This window comes from Schistocerca gregaria, chromosome 6 (genome assembly GCF_023897955.1).
Source record: "Schistocerca gregaria isolate iqSchGreg1 chromosome 6, iqSchGreg1.2, whole genome shotgun sequence".
NCBI classification, from domain to species: domain Eukaryota; kingdom Metazoa; phylum Arthropoda; class Insecta; order Orthoptera; family Acrididae; genus Schistocerca; species Schistocerca gregaria.
The window spans coordinates 40,638,428-40,660,074 of NC_064925.1; the positions used below are offsets into that span (position 1 = coordinate 40,638,428).

General features: G+C 36.7%; 1 protein-coding gene across 3 annotated transcripts in view; it reads right to left on the minus strand.

Annotated features, from left to right (window-relative positions):
- Window positions 1-1,005: 1,005 nt before the first annotated feature.
- LOC126278137 (uncharacterized) overlaps window positions 1,006-21,647 on the minus strand; it is a 500,725-nt gene continuing 480,083 nt past the window's right edge. For all 3 annotated transcript variants that reach the window (XM_049978028.1, XM_049978029.1, XM_049978027.1), the window contains 3 exons: window positions 20,689-20,906; window positions 20,309-20,435; window positions 1,006-1,329 (listed from right to left, as the gene is read on the minus strand). In XM_049978028.1, coding sequence (XP_049833985.1) covers window positions 1,174-1,329; window positions 20,309-20,435; window positions 20,689-20,906 — 501 coding nt within the window. In that variant the 3' untranslated portion in view covers window positions 1,006-1,173. The remainder of the gene's footprint in view (window positions 1,330-20,308; window positions 20,436-20,688; window positions 20,907-21,647) is intronic.

Sequence of the window (21,647 nt, forward strand, 5' to 3'; positions counted from 1 at the left end):
CAGATACAAATTTTTGTATTTAGCTTATAGCTGGAAATTGTGCCATTGATAGGAATAAAGTATATGAATTAAATAAAAAAATTAATAAAACATTTATAATCAATATTGTTCATCATGAACTTAAAGCCGATTTTATGTATGCAAAGCTTTATTCAACAGGAAACAGACCTATGAATAAAACTGCAGATATGTTTGCGACAAGTTGATGATTATTTAATTAAGAACTGTAAAATCAACATTTAACGAAATACAGTAGTTGTTGTCATGTATTTATGGATGGTGACACCGCCAACGAGTGGATCCATCAGATAGTCTACTAGTTGTCGTATGTCGGTCAGAATCTGGTTGTGCTCCACATCAGAACAACTCGTGTTTTTGTAATGTATTTTAAAAATTGTGAAAACAGAAGTGACTGCAGTGAACAACAGAATAAGTTGACTCAAGAGTCTAGTGTCGTCTACAATATTTTGAGAACCAATCTTACACTAAGATTATTCCAGGCAGCGAACAACAGATTAGACACCCCAAATCTTAGTGGAGGAAAATAGATGAGTGCTTATAGTTACAACTTACAAGTTTGTTCTGCATTATTAAAATTTACACCTTAGTAATGTGCTTCTGTAAAAGTGATTTGCCCTTGAGTTTCATAATTCTACTTTAAATTTTAATTTGATTATTAGTCACATAACAAGCAGAGTGTCGCAATATGGTCAGTGTGTTATTATGGACTGAGTAATATTAGTCGGAGAGGGTGGCCAGATGATCTTCCTTTTGTACTATGCTAAGCATGTTGTTGACAAATGAAATCTGTTTGTTGTATGAACTTTAGTTTTTGAATTTAACAAACTGACATTCTTGATGATAAATTCATCTGCTCTATTATGAATATCATTATTATGTTGGCAGTCTTTGTTTTTGTGGTAGCCATGTCCACTGATAGTCACTCAAAGATTGCTGTGTGCGATATAGACAGAGGGAGAGAAAGATAAATTAACAAGAAAAGAATAACTTCCTTATAATTTTTATTTTACTCAAATAATCGTACAATATAATTCAATAATTATTTAACGCTTATTTGAACTCACATTTTAAGATGCTTAGAGATTCTATTGTTACAGCCATAAAGTCACTGCACAAGTAAGTATTTGTGTTATAACACTGATGCCAAATTCATCAACCTGTTTCCTCTGTTATAAAAACGTCCATGCTTTGGTTTCCCATGTAGTCTTGAATCAAGATAAGTGCATATTTCTGGGACTCAATCTCTGTTGATACAAATCCCATTTCCTTTAAATGGAATGTGACAACAGATTGGTTCTCCACTTCCTCCTGAAATTCATATAAGGATATTTCACTTTATTTCAGCGTTCAAATAGTTTGTAGACACTTACCGCTCTTGTCTGTAGAACACCAAAAGATGTATCAATGGTGGAAAAATGCAAGAAGAGAAACAAACGTTTAAATTAATAATTTGAAATAACCCAGAATACCTTATTTCCTTATCCTATGATTTGCAACATACGAAGGGCTTATTTCAATGGTGGTACAAGTCCATTTTTGTTCATTTTGAGATACAGAGTCCTTAAGTTAAATGAACGCTAAAAATCAGCAGTTGGGTTACCAGAAATATTCAAGCATATGGCTTCTTGCTAGAGATGAACCTTTCTTTCTGTTTGTTTGGATCATTAATATCAGAAGCAGTGTAGGCAGAAAGTGAAGGTAATGGACTTGTACCACTATTGAAATAAGCCCTCCATATATAATGTATACTTCTCATGACATTACTGAGAGGCAAAACAGGTTAAACTAAGATTGGCAGGGTTCTCCTTGATTATATGATACATTGAAGAAGCAAAAGTTTAAACTATGAAATATCCACTTTGGACTCATTTAATTATAAGATTTTTCAAATGTAGTGTATTCTTTAGTGAGTTTAATTCATAGAGCATTTCCTTCACATCGCATTTGTCTGTCTTTGGAACATATTACTGCAGCATTTTTACATGCCATGGATTTGACAAGTTACTGGTAAGTTTTCAGAGCTATGTGGTGTCACTTGTTTGTTGTCGTTGTGGTCTTCAGTCCTGAGACTGGTTTGATGCAGCTCTTCATGCTACTCTATCCTGTGCAAGCTCCTTCATCTCCCAGTACCTCACTACAACCTACATCCTTCTGAATCTGCTTAGTGTATTCATCTCTTGGTCTCCCTCTACGATTTATACCCTCCACGCAGCCCTCCAAAGCTAAATTTGTCATCCCTTGATGCCTCAGGACATGTCCTACCAGCCGATCCCTTCTTCTAGTCAAGTTGTGCCACATATTTCTCTTCTCCACAGTCCTATTCAATACCTTCTCATTAGTTACATGATCTACCCACCTAATCTTCAACATTCTTCTGTAGCACCACATTTCGAAAGCTTCTATTCTCTTCTTGTCCAAACTATTTATTGTCCATGATTCACTTCAGTACATGGCTACACTTCATACAAATACTTTCAGAAACTACTTCCTGACACTTAAACCAATACTCGATGTTAACAAATTTCTCTTCTTCAGAAACGCTTATTTTGCCATTGTCAGTCTACATTTTCTATCCTCTCTACTTCGATCATCATCAGTTATTTTGCCCCCCAAATAGCAGAACTACTTTAATACTTTAGGTGTCTCATTTCCTAATCTAATTCCCTCAGCATCATCCGACTTAATTCGACTACATTCCATTATCCTTGTTTTTCTTTTCTTGATGTTCATCTTATATCCTCCTTTCAAGACACTGTCCATTCCATTCAACTGTTCTTCCAAGTCCTTTGCTGTCTCTGGCAGAAATACAACGTCGTCGGCGAACCTCAGAGTTTTTATTTCTTCTCCCTGGATTTTAACACCTACTCCAAATTTTTCTTTTGTTTCCTTTATTGCTTCGTCAATATACAGATTGAATAACATAGGGGAGAGGCTACAACCCTGTCTCACTTCCTTCCCAACCACTGCTTCCCCTTCATGCCCCTCGACTCTTATAACTGCCATCTGCTTTCTGTAAAAATGGTATAAGGCCTTTCGCTCCTTGGATTTTACCCCTGCCACCTTTAGAATTTGAAAGAGAGTATCCCAGTCAACGTTGTCAGAAAGTTTCTCTAACTCTACAAATGCTAGAAATGTAGGTTTGCCTTTCCTTAATTTTTCTTCTAAGATAAGTCTTAAGGTCAGTATTGCTTCACATGTTCCAACATTTCTACGGAATCCGAACTGATCTTCCCCTAGTTCGGCTTCTACTAGTTTTTCCATTCATCTGTAAAGAATTCGCGTTAGTATTTTGCGGCTGTGACTTATTAAACTGATAGTTCTGTAATTTTCACATCTGTCAACACCTGCTTTCTTTAGGATTGGAATTATTATATTCTTCTTGAAGTCTGAGGGTATTTCGACTATCTCGTACATCTTGCTCACCAGATGGAAGGGTTTTGTCAGGACTGGCTCTCCCAAGGCCGTCAGTAGTTCTAATGGAATTTTGTCTGCTCCCCGGGCCTTGTTTCAACTCAGGTCTTTCATTTCTCCATCAAACTCTTCACGCAGTATCGTATCTCCCATTTCATCTTCATCTACATACTCTTCCATAACATTATCCACAAGTACATCGCCCTTGTATAGATCCTCTATATACTCCTTTCACCTTTCTGCTTTCCCCTCTTTGCTTAGAACTGGGTTTCCGTCCGAGCTTTGATATTCATACAAGTGGCTCTATTTTCTCCAAAGGTCTCTTTAATTTTCCTGTTGGCTGTATCTATCTTACCCCTAGTGAGATAAGCATCCACATCCTTACATTTCTCCTCTAGCCATGCCTGCTTAGCCATTTTGCACTTCCTGTCGATCTCATTTTTGAGACTTTTGTATTCCTTATTTTCTGCTTCATTTACTGCATTTTTATATTTTCTCCTTTCATCAATTAAATTCAACATTTCTTCTGCTACCCAAGGATTTCTACTAGCCCTTGTCTTTTTACCTACTTGATCCTCTGCTGCCTTCACTACTTCATCTCTCAGAGCTACCCATTCGTCTTCTACTGTATTTCTTTCCCCTGTTCGTGTCAATTGTTCCTTTATGTTCTCCATGAAACTCTGTACAACCTCTGGTTAGTCAGTTTATCCAGGTCCCATTTCCTTAAATTTCCACCTTTTTGCAATTTCTTCAGCTTTAATCTACAGTTCATAACCAATAGATTTCTTCGCTGTGTGACACATTCGATGTCCGCGAGCCCTCCTGACTGAACTATTTTGCTGTTGCTGCTTCTCTGCTGTCAGTTCAATACTTCCCACCTCTCTACTTCTTGATGCATCCTTCTCTAGTAACATCTAGGGGTCTGTTCTTCATTATAAAGGTGTCTACATCACCCACACGAATCTTCAAACATTACTTATTGTGAACAGTAATTGAACGATAACAGACGAAATCAGTTAACATGTATCGAAAGAATGAGAACAACAAACAGTAGACTAAAAGTTAACTGATAATTGCTCAGAAATTACTAGTCATAAAAATCATCATATATTAAGAAATTACGTGCTTTACCCCCGGATTTTCATCTCCTAAGCGAACTGAATGATGAACTCTATTTTTTTTTTAATCCAACTCAGGCTTCAATGATTTCAATGATTTTCCTGGGAAAATAATGTTACTGTAAGCAAATGTAATTTTAACAACAATGATATGGGGCTACAATATTAGAGTTCCTTAGCTGTTACGCGCAGATCAACACCATCATATCTCAGGTCGTGATGTACAAAAACTAATAGAGCAAGAACGAGATGCCAAACAAATGGATTTTCAATGATTCGTTTGCAGTTGCTACATATATATTTATAAATTATTACTGTGGATATGTAGCATGAAGTCTATAATTCAGGTAGCTTCAATTTTGAACGTATTGCTTTACCACAAGCCCTATTCAGTCCTTAATTAAATTATACCAAGCAGAAATAGTACTGATACTCTCAGACGGTCTTCTTATATGGTCTGTGAAGTTAGATGCATAGGTATAGAAATGTAGAGCATATGGCGACTCATCTCAATGGAAACGTGAAAATGTTATGGAGGTTCGAAAGAATTAACCAAATTTTGCTGGAAGGCTGTAAGGAAAATTTTGTTGCTACTGCTGGACAAAGTGGAAATCAGTTACGTCACTTGTTATGAGAAATGAAGAATGCACAGGGACTCCAGCATGAAATAGTTGAAAAATCATGTAGACTTATTGAAATACCGATTAAGCTAACGAATATTACTCCAAAAAACGTTAGCGTTCTTATTTCTTGTGGTTATTGTGTTTAAAGTGCGGTAATTTACCTGACAGATAAAAATATCACATAGCTCCCAGTGAGGTGAAGACTGATAGCTTCGAACAGCACTTTTTCTTAGTGACACCATTCTCTTCTTGCTAGGGAAAGCACTTGTCCCATTATATTTTAAGGTGCCATAATGCTCCAGTAGATTTACAAGACTTAAAATTTACATAGTAAAATGCCTTACACCAATTACAGAAACACTGTAGACTGTATAATTAATGACATACATTTTCAGCATACATGTGAATAGCCTTAGCACTGAAACCATTTAGAAGGCCATACTGTGACAATAATATTATTTGTGGGTGGAAGTTGGTTATCTATTATATTTCCTAATTTTTTGTATATTGCTGCCAAGGATAAAGGTGGCTGGAGTTTGATGGTACTTCTTTAACTCCTGTCCTATAAATAAGTTGAATTTCAGCACTATTCACCAAATCAGGAATTTTTTCTGTGTGTGAGATAAGCTATAACCAATTTAAAAAATTCAATTATTAGTAGATATTCTTAGTCTGATGAATTTCAATTCTGTTATGTAGTGTAATGACAGGAAAAACTCCAAATGGTTACACTGACATACATTTTGGAAATGGATGGAAAATATTTTAAAATGTGCTGATAGGTTTTAGAGAGATAATTGCCAAGGAAATATCAGCTTTGTTATACCAAAAGCAATGACATTCATATTTATGGTATGAAGAACCATAATTATTATATTATTACTTATGCCATGGCAAAAGTGATATGTAACCTATGATATAATTTATAACAAAAGATTTTAAAATTGTGATTTTTAATATATTCTCCTGCAGTTCATAAATTATGTAAAAATATGCATAATTATTATGGACTATAACGATATTACTAAATGTAAAACATATGTGACAGTTTTAGACCAAATATCCAAGTCATAATGAAGTTGAAAGGTCATATTTACAATAATTCAAATATTGTAAAACCACATAAGCTTGTAAATAAGGAAAAAAGTGTGTAAGATGCTCAATAGAGGAGCTTTCTCTTCATTGCCAACATTGTCCAGGCACTCAGATACTGTAGTACAGATTTCTTGTCTCAGTCTGAATTTTGGAAGAGTAGGAGCATTTGAACTGTCTAAACAATATTCATAACTGTCCATATTTTATCTGTGTGATGTTGAATGATGCTGGCACTGAAAATTATTCTGTGTGATATTTTTTTGGTATTGTGAACTCTGGTCAATCTCAATGTGAAATTAAGAAAAATGTGGACTAGACTTGGGAAAATTAGGCATTGGAGATAATTTCAGCTTAGATCTATGTGTAGGAACCTCATATTCAGGAATGCATTCTGCGCTAGTTAAAACCATAATGAAATATAAGCAAAATGTTAAAATACGAATCATGAGAATCAAACAAAGTGTTCAGAGACGAGTTGACTGACAAATATGGACTAGGGGGTAAGGGAAATAATGAGACTGCTGAATTAAACAGACAAACGACAATGTTAGATGAAAAATAGACAAATTACCAAATAAAATAATTGATGTAAGAGACAGAGTAGCCAGTTTTGAAACTAAGTGGCAGTATTTTGAGGAAAGAGAGATGGAGATGAAATCATGATTGAAACGGAGTAGAGAAATCTAACATGTATTGGAACAGATATGTCAAACAATAAAACAGTACAGCATGGTGAGGTAAATGATGTTGTACCTCGTACTGGAGACCACGATGTATATGATGTGGATCAAATGAAAGATGAGTAAATATTTCTCCTAATGATTATGTAGGAGTTAAAGAGAAAGGATTGATTAAATTGGACTATGCAGACTAGATTTAGAAATTGTTTGTTGATTGTTACAGAAGAGAGGCAGAATGTATAAAATTTACATAATTACTTTCTAATCTGGACTTAAGTGTTTGGTTGGGAATTCATAGAATCCTTTTACAAATTATGTCTACCATGCCAATTTCGGATTGCACATGGAAAAAATTAACATGCAAGTCTGAATTCTCTTGTTTTACAATGGAGGTCAGTTTTGCCTATGCAGGTGAAAATCAACAAAAGTGTTTGAAGGAGAATTTTGATTACAGATATATTATGAAAAGATTTTACTGTAACGAAAAGCGTCTTTGTTTTGTGATTGCACCCCAACTTGCATATCATATCTGTGACATAGTTTCCTCTATTTTGCAATAATATTACGATACTAGGTGGAAAATCACAGCATCATTTGCAAACAATCATAGAAGGTTGCCCAAGTTGTTTGCTAAACTGGTTTTACAGATGGGAAATAGCAAAGCTTACATAACCCATTCATGGGGAATTCTGACATAATTATTGTTTGACTAGATTACATTCCATCAGTTAATTTGAACTGCAATCTTGCTTATACGAAATCACGAATCCAGTGCAAGGTAGAGCTGACATTCCGTAGTTACACAGTTTGATTGGAAGACACCTGTAAGAAACAATGTAAAAAGCTTCCTAGGTATCTAGAAATATCGAATCAATTTGAGATCCTCTTTCGATACCTCTCACAACCCTTGTGAATAAAGAGTCAGTTGTGTCTCACGAGAACAATGTTTTCTGAACCCGCGATGACTTTCCGTCAATAGATCGTTTTCTTTGATGTAATGCATGAAGTTTGAAGACATAATACGTTACGAAAGGTATCCAGTTTTCATGCACGGATTTTACAACAGGTGGATGATTGCGTATGATTACTAAAAATAGGGCTATTTCATCAGTATGCTCCGAAAGTAGTTTCTTTTGAACACAGTCTGAACCAGTACACCATCCTTCACTAGTCGACTGAGGTTACTTTGCTACAGTGAGGGCATCTACTTGAAAATTACTCTTGTTGGTGGTTACTCTTGATTCGAACGAAGTCTGTAATACTGACTGCATCTTCTTTGGCGAAATAATTTTGGAAAACGGTATTAGTGTCACTATCATCACCAACATTACCACTGCTGTCACTGTAGTGTTGGCAGAAGAGCCAACACCGTGTTACAAAGGGAGGCCGAAATGCACGCACTTTAGCTCACGCAGGCTGGCGTGAGGAGGGAAGAACTATACTGACGTGAGGTCTGGAACATTACAAGGAATGAGAATTCAGAAAGCGGACGTAATTAGTTGGATACTTAACTTTAATCCAATTATGATGAACGTTGCTCTTGAGGGTACATGATTCATAATATTATCAGTTCAGAATAGTAACTGAATATGGCGCCTTGCTAGGTCATAGAAAATGACGTAGCTGAAGGCTATGCTAAACTGTCGTCTCTGCAAACGAGAGGGTCTGTAGTCAGTGAACCATCGCTAGCAAAGTCGGCTGTACAACTGGGGCGAGTGCTAGGGAGTCTCTCTAAACTAGACCTGTGGTGTGGCGTCGCTCGGTCTGCAATCACTGATAGTGGTGACACAGTCTTTGCCCATCTTCGGTTGGCATAATACACATTTCAATCTTCAGATGTAGGTCGTTAAAATATCTACAGCAGTTTGAATGCTGCAGCTTGTTGTTTAGATGTATTTATTTTCTACTCTGCTTGTTTGGTGATGTTTCACATTTATACCCATAAAACACACACTTTTTTACATATATCCTGCAAAGAAACTGAACATCTTACACCTTGTTACCAATTGACATCTTTATTTAAAATTCAAAATTGAATATAAGTTCAAAATTAAAGTTTATTTAAAGACACAGAAAGTACTAATTCTAATTTAAGCTTCTGCTTGACTAGAAATTAAACTGGATTGCATGAATGTTCTAAGAGCTAGTATGTTTATTTGATAGCTATATTATTGGCTGGTTAATGAAAAGATATTGATTATTTTGAAAATGATGCAGTTTGTTATATGTAAATAAATTATTGTCACATGTTTTACTCCCATCTGAAGTGACATTTACAAGCAATAAACACAGGACAACTTAATTGCTTGATGTATTATTGATCTATGCATTGGATTATGTTTTCTTCTTTTCTGTGCTTAGTGTGTCATTGTGTAAATAAGTTACAGAACTTCATTAGAAAAACAATTTGTTGAATATCCCTGTTTTGTCATTCAGGATGTCATTTGGGGATGCATGTTTGTGATAATGTATTTCAGTTTTATCTAATAAGTTGATTCTTTCTTCTTTGTTATCCAGGTGAATTATTTGTAAGCTGTGAACTCTCTGTGAGTTGATGTTCATCTTCAGCTACATATAGGATAAATATGACTTGTAAAAGTTTTGCAAATGAAGAAACACATAATGAAATTTCATCCTGTTTTGTCAATGTATGTAATTGAATATGGCATTATTTAAGTTTGAACATTCCTGATCAATTGTATGGCTTGTTGCTTTTTTAAATGATATTGATGGTTTGTCCCTCATCTTAGTATCTGCATTAAGTCTGATACTGGCTTTTCTTCCTCAGAAAAGAATTGCTACTTTATACGGTAGTTGTCCTAACAGTGGCATGCTTATATATTGTTCTGTCAGCTGTGATGTGGTATCATTTAGTGTTGGTTCGATTTTATGGGACGCATTTTACTATTTAGTTCATTTGTAGCCATTATCGTAAATGACTGAATGATGTGAAGTTCATAAGTTTACTCGCTTTTTTTAAACGAATATTTTGCACTTTCATGAGCACTGTTTCTGTATAATGCCATGCTGTGCTTATCTACGTGGCCCTGGGTTTTATTGATTGTTGCATTGTTTATACTGCTTTCCTTTGTACTTCATATTTGTATCTGTTGTTGAAGATACTTATGGAGATTTCAAGAACATTTAAATCTTTCAGTGTATATTACTCAATAGTGATGATGACCTTCATCTGATTTTCATTCACTTTCTCTCAAAGGTTATCAATTTTTTATGTAGCATCTTCTAATAATATTGTATGTCAACAACACTTCTCATACAATAAACTACTTTGTTAACTATCAAGGTGATTTCATTCAATAATTTACATTCTGTGTTGTTAATGAAAGTATCAACAAGTAAACTGAAGAGGCTGTGGTCCATGGATAGGCCACCTTACTGCTGATACATTTCACTTTTAAAAGAAACGTGCGTACATGAAAGTACTTTTGTCAACCAATCAAAGAACTCATATTTCTGGTTAAGTCAAATTTTTGTACTTAAGTATGTTATTGTTCATTAGTTCTATTGTTTCCTTGACAGGTATTTTTGTGTAGAGGTTCATGTCAGCAAAGGATGAGTGTAGCTATACCAAGAATCTAAATGTCCTTTATAACTATATGGTACTTAGTACAATATAGCCAGGTATTAAGAGCTTTCAATACTGTTGAAAAGTTCAAACATCAAGCATCAGCATCAACATAAAAAAAAGTGTTTAAGTGAAAATGAGGCTTCTAAATGTATTAATGTGGAGGTCCAGAATCAAAATGAAGCACCAAAAATGTAATTACAAGGCTCCAATCTGAAATCAGAAACAAGCACAGGAAAAATAATTTCTATACCAATAGTTGCATACTTTACGTTTCTAACTAAGTAGCCAGTTTATGAATACACAGCTCAAGTGTGCTTTACATTATGTGAGTATGGTAGTTGAGAAAATAACATCATAAAATTAAATATAGACATAACTAAAAATTAAAACCTTAAGTCACATGTTCCAAAGGTAAATGAAAGTATACATTTCACTTACCATAAATGCATGGTAAATTCAACTAACATCATTTCCAGTGAGAGAGAAATAAACTTGCTAAATAAAGGACTTCAAGAATATCAGCCCAAACTAGAGTAAAAATAACGCTGCAGATATCATTTTAAGCACTAAAATAGCCTGTCACACAGCTACAATCTACATCTACATCTACATCTACATCCGTACTCCGCAAGCCACCTGACGGTGTGTGGCGGAGGGTACTCTGAGTACCTCTATCGGTTCTCCCTTCTATTCCAGTCTCGTATTGTACGTGGAAAGAAGGATTGTCGGTATGCTTCTGTGTGGGCTCTAATCTCTCTGATTTTATCCTCATGGTCTCTTCGCGAGATATACGTAGGAGGGAGCAATATACTGCTTGACTCTTCGGTGAAGGTATGTTCTCGAAACTTTAACAAAAGCCCGTACCGAGCTACTGAGCGTCTCTCCTGCAGAGTCTTCCACTGGAGTTTATCTATCATCTCCGTAACGCTTTCGCAATTACTAAATGATCCTGTAACGAAGCGCGCTGCTCTCCGTTGGATCTTCTCTATCTCTTCTATCAACCCTACCTGGTGCGGATCCCACACTGCTGAGCAGTATTCAAGCATTGGGCGAACAAGCGTACTGTAACCTACTTCCTTTGTTGTCGGATTGCATTTCCTTAGGATTCTTCCAATGAATCTCAGTCTGGCATCTGCTTTACCGACGATCAACTTTATATGATCATTCCATTTTAAATCACTCCTAATGCGTACTCCCAGATTATTTATGGAATTAACTGCTTCCAGTTGCTGACCTGCTATTTTGTAGCTAAATGATAAGGGACCTATCTTTCTATGTATTCGCATCACATTACACTTTGCTACATTGAGATTCAATTGCCATTCCGTGCACCATGCGTCAATTCACTGCAGATCCTCCTGCACTGCAGTACAATTTTCCATTGTTGCAACCTCTCGATACACCACAGCATCATCTGCAAAAAGCCTCAGTGAACTCCCGATGTCATCCACCAGGTCATTTATGTATATTGTGAATAGCAACGGTCCTATGACACTCCCCTGTGGCACACCTGAAATCACTCTTACTTTGGAAGACTTCTCTCCATTGAGAATGACATGCTGCGTTCTGTTATCTAGGAACTCCTCAAACCAATCACGCAACTGATCCGATAGTCCGTATGCTCTTACTTTGTTCATTAAACGACTGTGGGGAACTGTGTCAAACGCCTTGCGGAAGTCAAGAAACACGGCATCTACCTGTGAACCCGTGTCTAAGGCCCTCTGAGTTTCGTGGACGAATAGCGCGAGCTGGGTTTCACACGATCGTCTTTTTCGAAACCCATGCTGATTCCTACAGAGTAGATTTCTAGTCTCCAGAAAAGACATTATACTCGAACATAACACGTGTTCCAAAATTCTACAACTGATCGACGTTAGAGATATAGGTCTATAGTTCTGCACATCTGTTCGACGTCCCTTCTTGAAAACGGGGATGACCTGTGCCCTTTTCCAATCCTTTGGAACGCTTCGCTCTTCTAGAGACCTACGGTACACCGCTGCAAGAAGGGGGGCAAGTTCCTTCGCGTACTCTGTGTAAAATCGAACTGGTATCCCATCAGGACCAGCGGCCTTTCCTCTTTTGAGCGATTTTAATTGTTTCTCTATCCCTCTGTCGTCTACTTCGATATCTACCATTTTGTCAACTGTGCGACAATCTAGAGAAGGAAGCACAGTGCAGTCTTCCTCTGTGAAACAGCTTTGGAAGAAGACATTTAGTATTTCGGCCTTTAGTCTGTCATCCTCTGTTTCAGTACCATTGTGGTCACAGAATGTCTGGACATTTTGTTTTGATCCACCTACCGCTTTGACATAGGACCAAAATTTCTTAGGATTTTCTGCCAAGTCAGTACATAGAACTTTACTTTCGAATTCATTGAAAGCCTCTCGCATAGCCCTCCTCACACTGCATTTCGCTTCGCGTAATTTTTGTTTGTCTGCAAGGCTTTGGCTATGTTTATGTTTGCTGTGAAGTTCCCTTTGCTTCCGCAGCAGTTTTCTAACTCGGTTGTTGTACCACGGTGGCTCTTTCCCATCTCTTACGATCTTGCTTGGCACATACTCATCTAACGCATATTGTACGATGCTTTTGAACTTTGTCCACTGATCCTCAACACTATCTGCACTTGAGACAAAACTTTTGTGTTGAGCCGTCAGGTACTCTGTAATCTACTTTTTGTCACTTTTGCTAAACAGAAAAATCTTCCTATCTTTTTTAATATTTCTATTTACGGCTGAAATCATCGATGCAGTAACCGCTTTATGATCGCTGATTCCCTGTTCTGCATTAACTGATTCAAATATTTCGGGTCTGTTTGTCACCAGAAGGTCTAATATATTATCGCCACGAGTCGGTTTTCTGTTTAACTGTTCAAGGTAGTTTTCAGATAAAGCGCTTAAAAATATTTCACTGGATTCTTTGTCCCTGCCACCCGTTATGAACGTTTGAGTCTCCCAGTCTATATCCGCAAATTAAAATCTCCACCCAGAACTATAACATGGTGGGGAAATCTACTCGAAATATTTTCCAAATTATTCTTCAGGTGCTGAGCCACAACAGCTGCTGAGCCAGGGGGCCTATAGAGACATCCAATTACCATGTCTGAGCCTGCTTTAACCGTGACCTTCACCCAAATCATTTCACAATTCGAATGTCCGTCAATTTCCTTTGATACTATTGCACTTCTTATCGCTATAAACACGCCTCCCCCTTCACTGTCCAGCCTACAATAATCCAGAATGATCACATTGCTATAGGCCACAAACAATCTTACCACCAAACAAGCAGAGAACGACACGATAATTATTTCACAGTAAAGACATAAAGGTAACTGCAATGTATAATATTGAATGTATCATTAAGACCATTGAATTCTTCGACAACAATAACATAACAGAATTTCATTCAGATCCCACTTGTAAATTGTGGAATAAATTTTAAACTCTGATGAATAAGAGTGACTTCATTTAACTTCAAAATATCTAGATCATTGCGCTATTATGGGCCTTCTGCACCATGGTTATGAGCACAATTTAAAATCCACAAACAGAACGTCACTGTATACTCTAACGTATGACCATTAGCAACACATTCAACATTGAAGATACATACTCAGTACTGAATAGTTATGAAGTAATTAATCGTGTAAAAAACGTTCAGATTCCTGAGACGAAGACGTTCCCATCATTTACTATCACAAACCTCTACACAAAAATATGTGCTAAGGAAACAATGTAAAGAATTAAAAATACCTTACTTAAGCATAAAATCTAGACTTAAGCAACAATAAATGAGTTCACTGATATACTGACACTCATACTACCATATAATTGCTTTCCTTTTGATAACAAAAAGTACCAGTAGAAAGATGGCCTAGATGTGGACAGCTGCCTTGACAGTTTACTTGCTGATATTTTCATCAACAACGTAGAAAGTAAATTGTTTAAGGAAAATGGCCAAATAGTTAACAAATTTATATATTATAACAGGTATATTGCTGCATATACTAATCTTACTTGATGCTACAACAAAATTTGTTGAGGACCTTGTATAATAAATGAACGTCAGAATTTCATCTTCACTATTGAACACAAGGCAGTGGAAGCTCTATATTTCCACCATTTCCTGGTTACCTGGAGCTCCTACAATAGACATAAATATCAAGTCCACAGGAAACCAACACACAGAGATGCAAAAACTGAAAACACATCATGTAACCAACATCAACACATATCGGTTTCATACAGACCAGCGTTCAGCAGAATGCCCAGAATCCCTTTAGAAACAGCTGAAACAACTGATGAGCCAAGCACCATTACAGTAGCTGGTTACGATAATGACCATTGCCAAGAATTAATACTGAAGATAAATATTAAACACATTCTCACATAACCAACAACAAAGACGAACCAACATTAAGTAACAGTATATTACAACTGACAGAAAAAAGGAGAGCAGCACGTTTTTAGAAAACCAGTCATTTAAACTAGCAAATCTTTTCCGAGGAATGAATGTTAGAACCGGTCTTTACATAAATAACAATATAAAAGACAAGCCACCCAGAGTAGCAAAAATAATAGTAAGTCACACTATCGATCAGGAATATATGAACTTCACTGGAACTGATGATTAAATATGTACAATGGCCAATGTTGTTGTGTGTTCAATCCGATGTATGATTTGATGTGGCTCTCCATGCTGCTCTATTTTGAGCAAGTCTCTCCATCTTCTAATAACAACTGCAACCTACATCCTTCAGAATCTGCTGACAGTATGCACCTCGTGGTCTGCCTATACGATTTTTACCCCCTGTCCTCCTACACATCCTTCCAGTACTAAAGGGGTGATCTCTTGAAGTTTCGGAATATGTCCTATCAATTGATCCCTTCTTCTAGTTAGGATGTGGCACAACTTCCTTTTTTCTCCAGTTGTATTCAGTACCTCCTCATTAGTTGTACAACCTACCCATCTAATCTTCAGCACTCTCCTTTAGCACCCTATTTTAAAAGTTTCTATATTCTTCTGGTCTAAGCTGTTTAGCGTTTACTCTACACAAATAGGTTCAGAACAGTCTTAGTTACGCTTACATCTATATTCGACGCTAACAAATTTGCCTTCTTCAGAAATGCTTTTCTTGCCATTGCCATCTACATTTCATATCCTGTCTGTTTCAGCCATCATTACTAATTTTGCTGCTCAAATGATGAAACTGATCTACTGCTTTATCACGTTTCCAAACCTAATTCCCTCAGAAACACCTGATTTAACTCTGCTACATTTCATTATCCTTGTTTTGCTTTGGTTGATATTCATCTTATATCCCCTTTTGAAGACACTGTCCATTCCATTGCACTTCCAAGTCGTTTGCTGTCTCTGACGGAATTACAATGTCAAGTTTTTTATTGCTTCTCACAATGTTTTAATTCCCTACCAAAATTTTTCTTTGGTTTTCTTTAATGCTTGTTCAATGTATAGATTGAATAACATTGGGGACGGTCTGCAACCCTGCCTCACTCTTTTGTGAAACTCTGCTTTCCACTTATGCTCTTCAACTCTTATAACTGTAGTCGGGATTCTGCACAAGTTGTAAGTAGCTTCTAATTCCCTATATTTTGTTCCTGTTCCATCAGAATGTCAAAGAGAGTATTCAAGTCAACACTGTCAAAACCTCAAAAACCTTTCTTTAAGTCTACAATGCGACGAACGTAAGTTTGGTTCTTCTTAACCTATCTTCTAAGAGAAATTGTAGGGTTGGATTGCCTCAGGAATTCTTACATTTCTTCGGAATGGGAACTGATCTTATCTGAGATCAATTTCTACCATTTTTTCGTTCTTCTGTAAAGAATTCGTGTTAATATTATGCAATCATGACTTATTAAACTGAAATTTCGGTGATATTTACACCTGTCGGCACCTGGTTTCTTTGGAAATTGAATTACTGAACTCTTCTTGAAGTATGGGGGTATTTTGACTGCCTCATATATCTTGGTCAAGCTGTAAGAGATTTGTGATGGCAGGTTCTCCCACAGCTGTCAGTAGTCAGACTGTGGTCTACTCCTGCTGCCTTGTTTCGATTAAGTCTTCCAGTTCCCTGTCAAATTGTTCTCAAGGTATTATGTCTCCATTTCATCTTCATCTATGTCCTCTTCTGTTACTATAACATTGCCTGGAAAATTTTATCTCCTTTGTTTAGAGCCTGCCTTCTGCCTTTCAGCTTTCCCATCTTTGCTTGGGAGTGGGTTTTGATCTGAGCTCATGATGTTCATACAGCTGGATCTCTTTTGCTGAAAGGACTCTTTAATTTTGCTGTAGGTGGTATCTATCTTTCCCCTAGTGATATATGACTGTAAATCCTTACACTGGCTTTCTAGCCATTCGTGCTTAGAAAATTTTACACTTCCTGTTAGTTATATTTTTTGGACAGTTGTATATCCTTTCACTTGCTTCATTTACTGAATTTTTATATTTTCTCCTTTCATGAATTAATTCAGTAACTCCTGTGTCAAAAAAAGATTTCTACTTGAATTATATTTTTAATAATATGACCCTTTGCTGCCCTCACTATTTTGTTTCTCAGAGCTATCCATTCTTGTCACAATGTCGCTATTTGAATCACTTTCTGAAATGTTTTGTTGTTTGTGTTGCAATAAGGTGCAGAACCAACATCAGATCAATTCCTGTTGACAAATACTATTTCCTTCTTCTCATACACGATTTTTTTTATTTACATGGTAACCACTCTCCCTTGTTTTTTAGTCTAATCTCAGCTAGCTTTGAGAGAAAATAGTTTCTATGTAATGTGACGACTGTACTAATAAAACATGGCTTTTTATTTAGTTCATCAGAATTATTTCACTAGTTTCTTAAAATATTGGCCTGTCTACAAAGAAATTATAAATGGCTACTTTTGAGATGTTACTCATCCTATATCAAATCTTTACTCTAGGAGATAATAATAATGACTGGTAATATTAAACAGTCCAATGAAGTTGTACTACAGGAGTTTGTTTTAAGAACCATATATTAAAATTATCAGTAATCACTATTTTTTACTTTCAAGGTGTTTTAGGACGATTACAATTTTCTACATGAGATGGGGATACAGTTTTTGTTACAAAAGATTTATCATTAATTTCTTTGCACGTATTTCCAGCACCATATGTTATAATGTTCTAACATATAAGACAGTTTTCACAGATGTGGCAATAACTCTTTTCTGCATGTCTACATTACAGAGGTTACCAAGATCCATTATAACTTAACATATCTGTGTCCAAACAAGCAGACAACATCAACAGGATTTCATTACTCTAATTCCTCAAAGCAGATAATAGTTCCTTAATTATACTACACACTGATCAGATTTTCAGATGCAATAATGATAGCTCATATTTTATATTATTCGAATTATACCTGCTTGAAAAATTTTAGTTACTACTGAAAATTTTTAACTATCAATGTTCTGTGTAGATGCTATATAAAAGTATTATACATGCATCAAAAAAAGTTTTGCATCACCTCGGTTCCAAGAGTTCTGGAACCTGTATTGATAACTGGAATAGAGATCAACATAAACATCATTTCTGCCCTTTTTATTGCTCACGAAAATCACACATTGCATGTTGTGCCGCCATACAGCGAGATCTTCAAAGGTGGTGGCCCAGATTGCTGTACACACTGGTACCTCTAATACCCAGTAGCATGTCCTCTTGCACTGATGCTTGCTTGTATTCATCATGGCATACTATTCACAAGTTCATCAAGGCACTGTTGGTTCAGATAGTCCCACTCCTCAATGGCGATTCGCTGAAGGTCCCTCAGAGTGGATGGTGGGTCATATCGTCCATAAAAAGCCCTTTTCAGCCTATCCCAGGCATGTCGATAGGGTTCATGTGTGCAGAACATGCTGGACACCCTAGTAGAGCGATGTCGTTATCCCGAAAGAAGTCATTACAAGATGTGCACGAAGGGGGGCGATTTGTCGTCCATGAAGACGAATGAATCGCCAATATGGTTGCACTATCGTTCCATGGCATTCACATGTAGTGCAGCCGCTATGGCGTCTTCCATGACCACCAGTGGCGTATGTTGGCCCCATATAATGCCACCCAAAACAGCAGGGAAACTGCTGCACTCGCTGGAAAGTATGTCTAAGGCGTTCGGCAGGTGACCGGTTTGTCTCCAAACACGTCTCCGATGACTGTCTGGTTGAAGGCATTTGCGACATTCATTGGTGAAGAGAATTTGATGCCAATCCTGAGTGGCCCATTTGGCACATTGTTGGCCCATATGTACTGCGCTGCATGGTGTCTTGGTAGTAAAGCTGGACCTCGCCATGGACATCAGGAGTGAAGTTGCACATCATGCAGCCTATTGCGTCCAGTTTGAGTCGTCACACGAGGTCCTTTGGCCAAATGAAAAGCATTATTCAACATGGTGGCATTGCTGTCAGGGTTCCTCAGAGCCATAATCCGTACGTAGTTCATCGACAGTTCCTGTCTCTCTGCAGCTCCTCTGTGTCTGAACAACATCGTTTTGGTTCACTCTGAGATGCCTGGACACTTCTCTTGCTGAGAGCCCTTCCTGGCACAAAGTAACACTGCGAACGAGATCGAACGTATTGACTGTCTAGGCATGGTTGAACTACAGATAGCATTAGCTGTGTGCCTCCTTCCTGGTGGAATGACTGGAACTGATCGGTGCTGTCGGACCCCCTCCGTCTAACAGGTGCTGCTAATGTATGGTTATTTACATTTTTAGGCGGGTTTAATGACATCTCTGATCAGTCAAAGGGACTGTGTCTGTGGTACTATATCCACAGTCAACATCTGTCTGCAGGAGTTCTGGGAACTGGGTGTTGCAAAACTTTTTTTGATTTGTGTACATTTAAGTCACTGCCTGAGATTGAATCTTTGTATCATTTCCAGTCCCACATAAAATAATTTCTTTCTATACTAACAGTATTATGAAAATGATAGTTGCTACGTACCATACAGTGCAGATGCTGATCCACAACTCTTTGTCTCTGCTATGTGGTACGTAGCAACTATCATTTCCAATATACTGTTACATTCCATGCTGGATTTTCCATTGTTGAATTTTTTCTGTCCTGCATATCCTCACATTGGAATGCTCTGAAATCTGTAGGCACTAGTACTTTTCCATGCAGGACAGTGTTGATGTGATGTTTAATATGTGCTTAGCCAGTAAGTACTTCTTTTAGCGTTGTAATGGAGAGGCAAGAAAAGGATATAAGTTCAGGTATACCGTATACTCCTATCAAACATTCCTATGTGACAAGTGAATCACTGCATTCATTGTCACATGCCTCTCCACAGGAAACAATGTGGAGATGTTTAGGACTAGACTGGGATGTGGATCCACAGTAACTGCTTGTAAGATTTACAACTACTTTTGGTACACTAATTTCTGTGTAGAAACTATGAGGATTTGAATTAACTCATCCTCATCAAAATACCACAACAGTTCCATGTACAAGTGTCGTTATCTGTGGAGGATAGTTTCATGAATCTTAAATTGCAAGAGCTACATGTTGACATAAGTAATTTTTAAAACTAGTGTACTAATAGTAAAAAATAAAAATAAAAATATCATCCTTTATTTCTTTGTCCTCCTTTTCACATATTCCAGAATGACCTGAGGAATAAGCATTAATGGGAAATATTTGTAGAAAATCCAAATAAATGCATGTACATAGAAGATGGGCTTAAGTCCCTATAACTGATAACAGCAAACTTGTGGAACGTCACCTACCTGTGTATACTCTGATATGAGATGATAATTTTCAGTCAGTCTTGACTTAAGTAATGTAGTTAACTCGCTGTCATAAAATGGCTGTTGGGTACTTGAGTCATTGATCAGATGCAGGAGGATGTATGTCCTGTAGGGAATTAGGGAAAACAGAAGATTCATATTTCATATAGCATCAGTAATACTGCAGTTCCAAACCTTTTACATACTGTACACTACAATTTTAGTATTTGTTGAAACTACAGTCTAAACGATGTTTTATAGCTTGTTTTGTGTTTAATTGAGAGTTGTTGTATGAAAATGTGTCAGTAGCTCTAAGACTCATTTATGAATATGATTTGGTTGTGCAACAAGCATTGCATAAATCATTGCATATTCATTACCTGTTGACACCACTGATTCTCTCAGCAGGATGCATCTGTAAGGTTACTACATCAGGATTATGGCTGGTACTCTCTGTTTTAACAACCATTAGTGCATTCTGTGGCAAAATTGCTTTTGGAGGAAACGTGTGACCTATCACCCGTGATTCTTCACCAAGAGTCACTGTCTTTGCAGAAACGGTTACAGAGTATGTGCTGGCAGCTGACAAGCCTGTAATCTGAGAATGGATACATTTGCATAAGAGGAAGTGTTATAAACCATCGAAAAAAGTTATGAATTGTGTCATGAATTCACAGAAAGTCAGAAAATATTAATAGATAAAATAGTAACAATGCATAGAAAAAGTAAATTTGAACACAGAACAAGTTGCTGGCATCACTGTCATGTTTTTAATGCCAAATATGAGTATACTATGGTCTGGGAGAGAAACAGAAGGAAAGTGAGCGAATATGGAGGAAAGTAAATTAGTGGACAAGTCATATATTATGAAAATATTGTATTGAACATAAATATAGGACTAATAAACTGAACATCCAAACAAAGACATATAAATATAATTTTTCAAGTTAAGGAACTAGGTCTAAAAAGTAATGTTAATAAACGTTTAAAAGCAACAAAATCGTTTTATTGTTTCAAGCCTACATAGCATTTATATAATTTATCAGTATTGTCATATTGTAAGTGTGAACTGGCTTAAGGTATAGTTTCCCTCAGATTTCAATACATTGTTACCATAACCCAAATAATAAAATGGTTAGAAAATTTATAGCTTTGTCATTAAGATAAATGTCTATCATAGTTACTAACCATTCATGTTTCATTTTATTTGTGTATGTATAGCTGGAACAACATCGAAATAAGAACAGAACAATTTACTTTTAGGTGAGAAAGCAATGATAGGATACATGTAGGAAATTGAACTGCATCTAGCTCTCGTAACAACAGCTGGGTATACTCG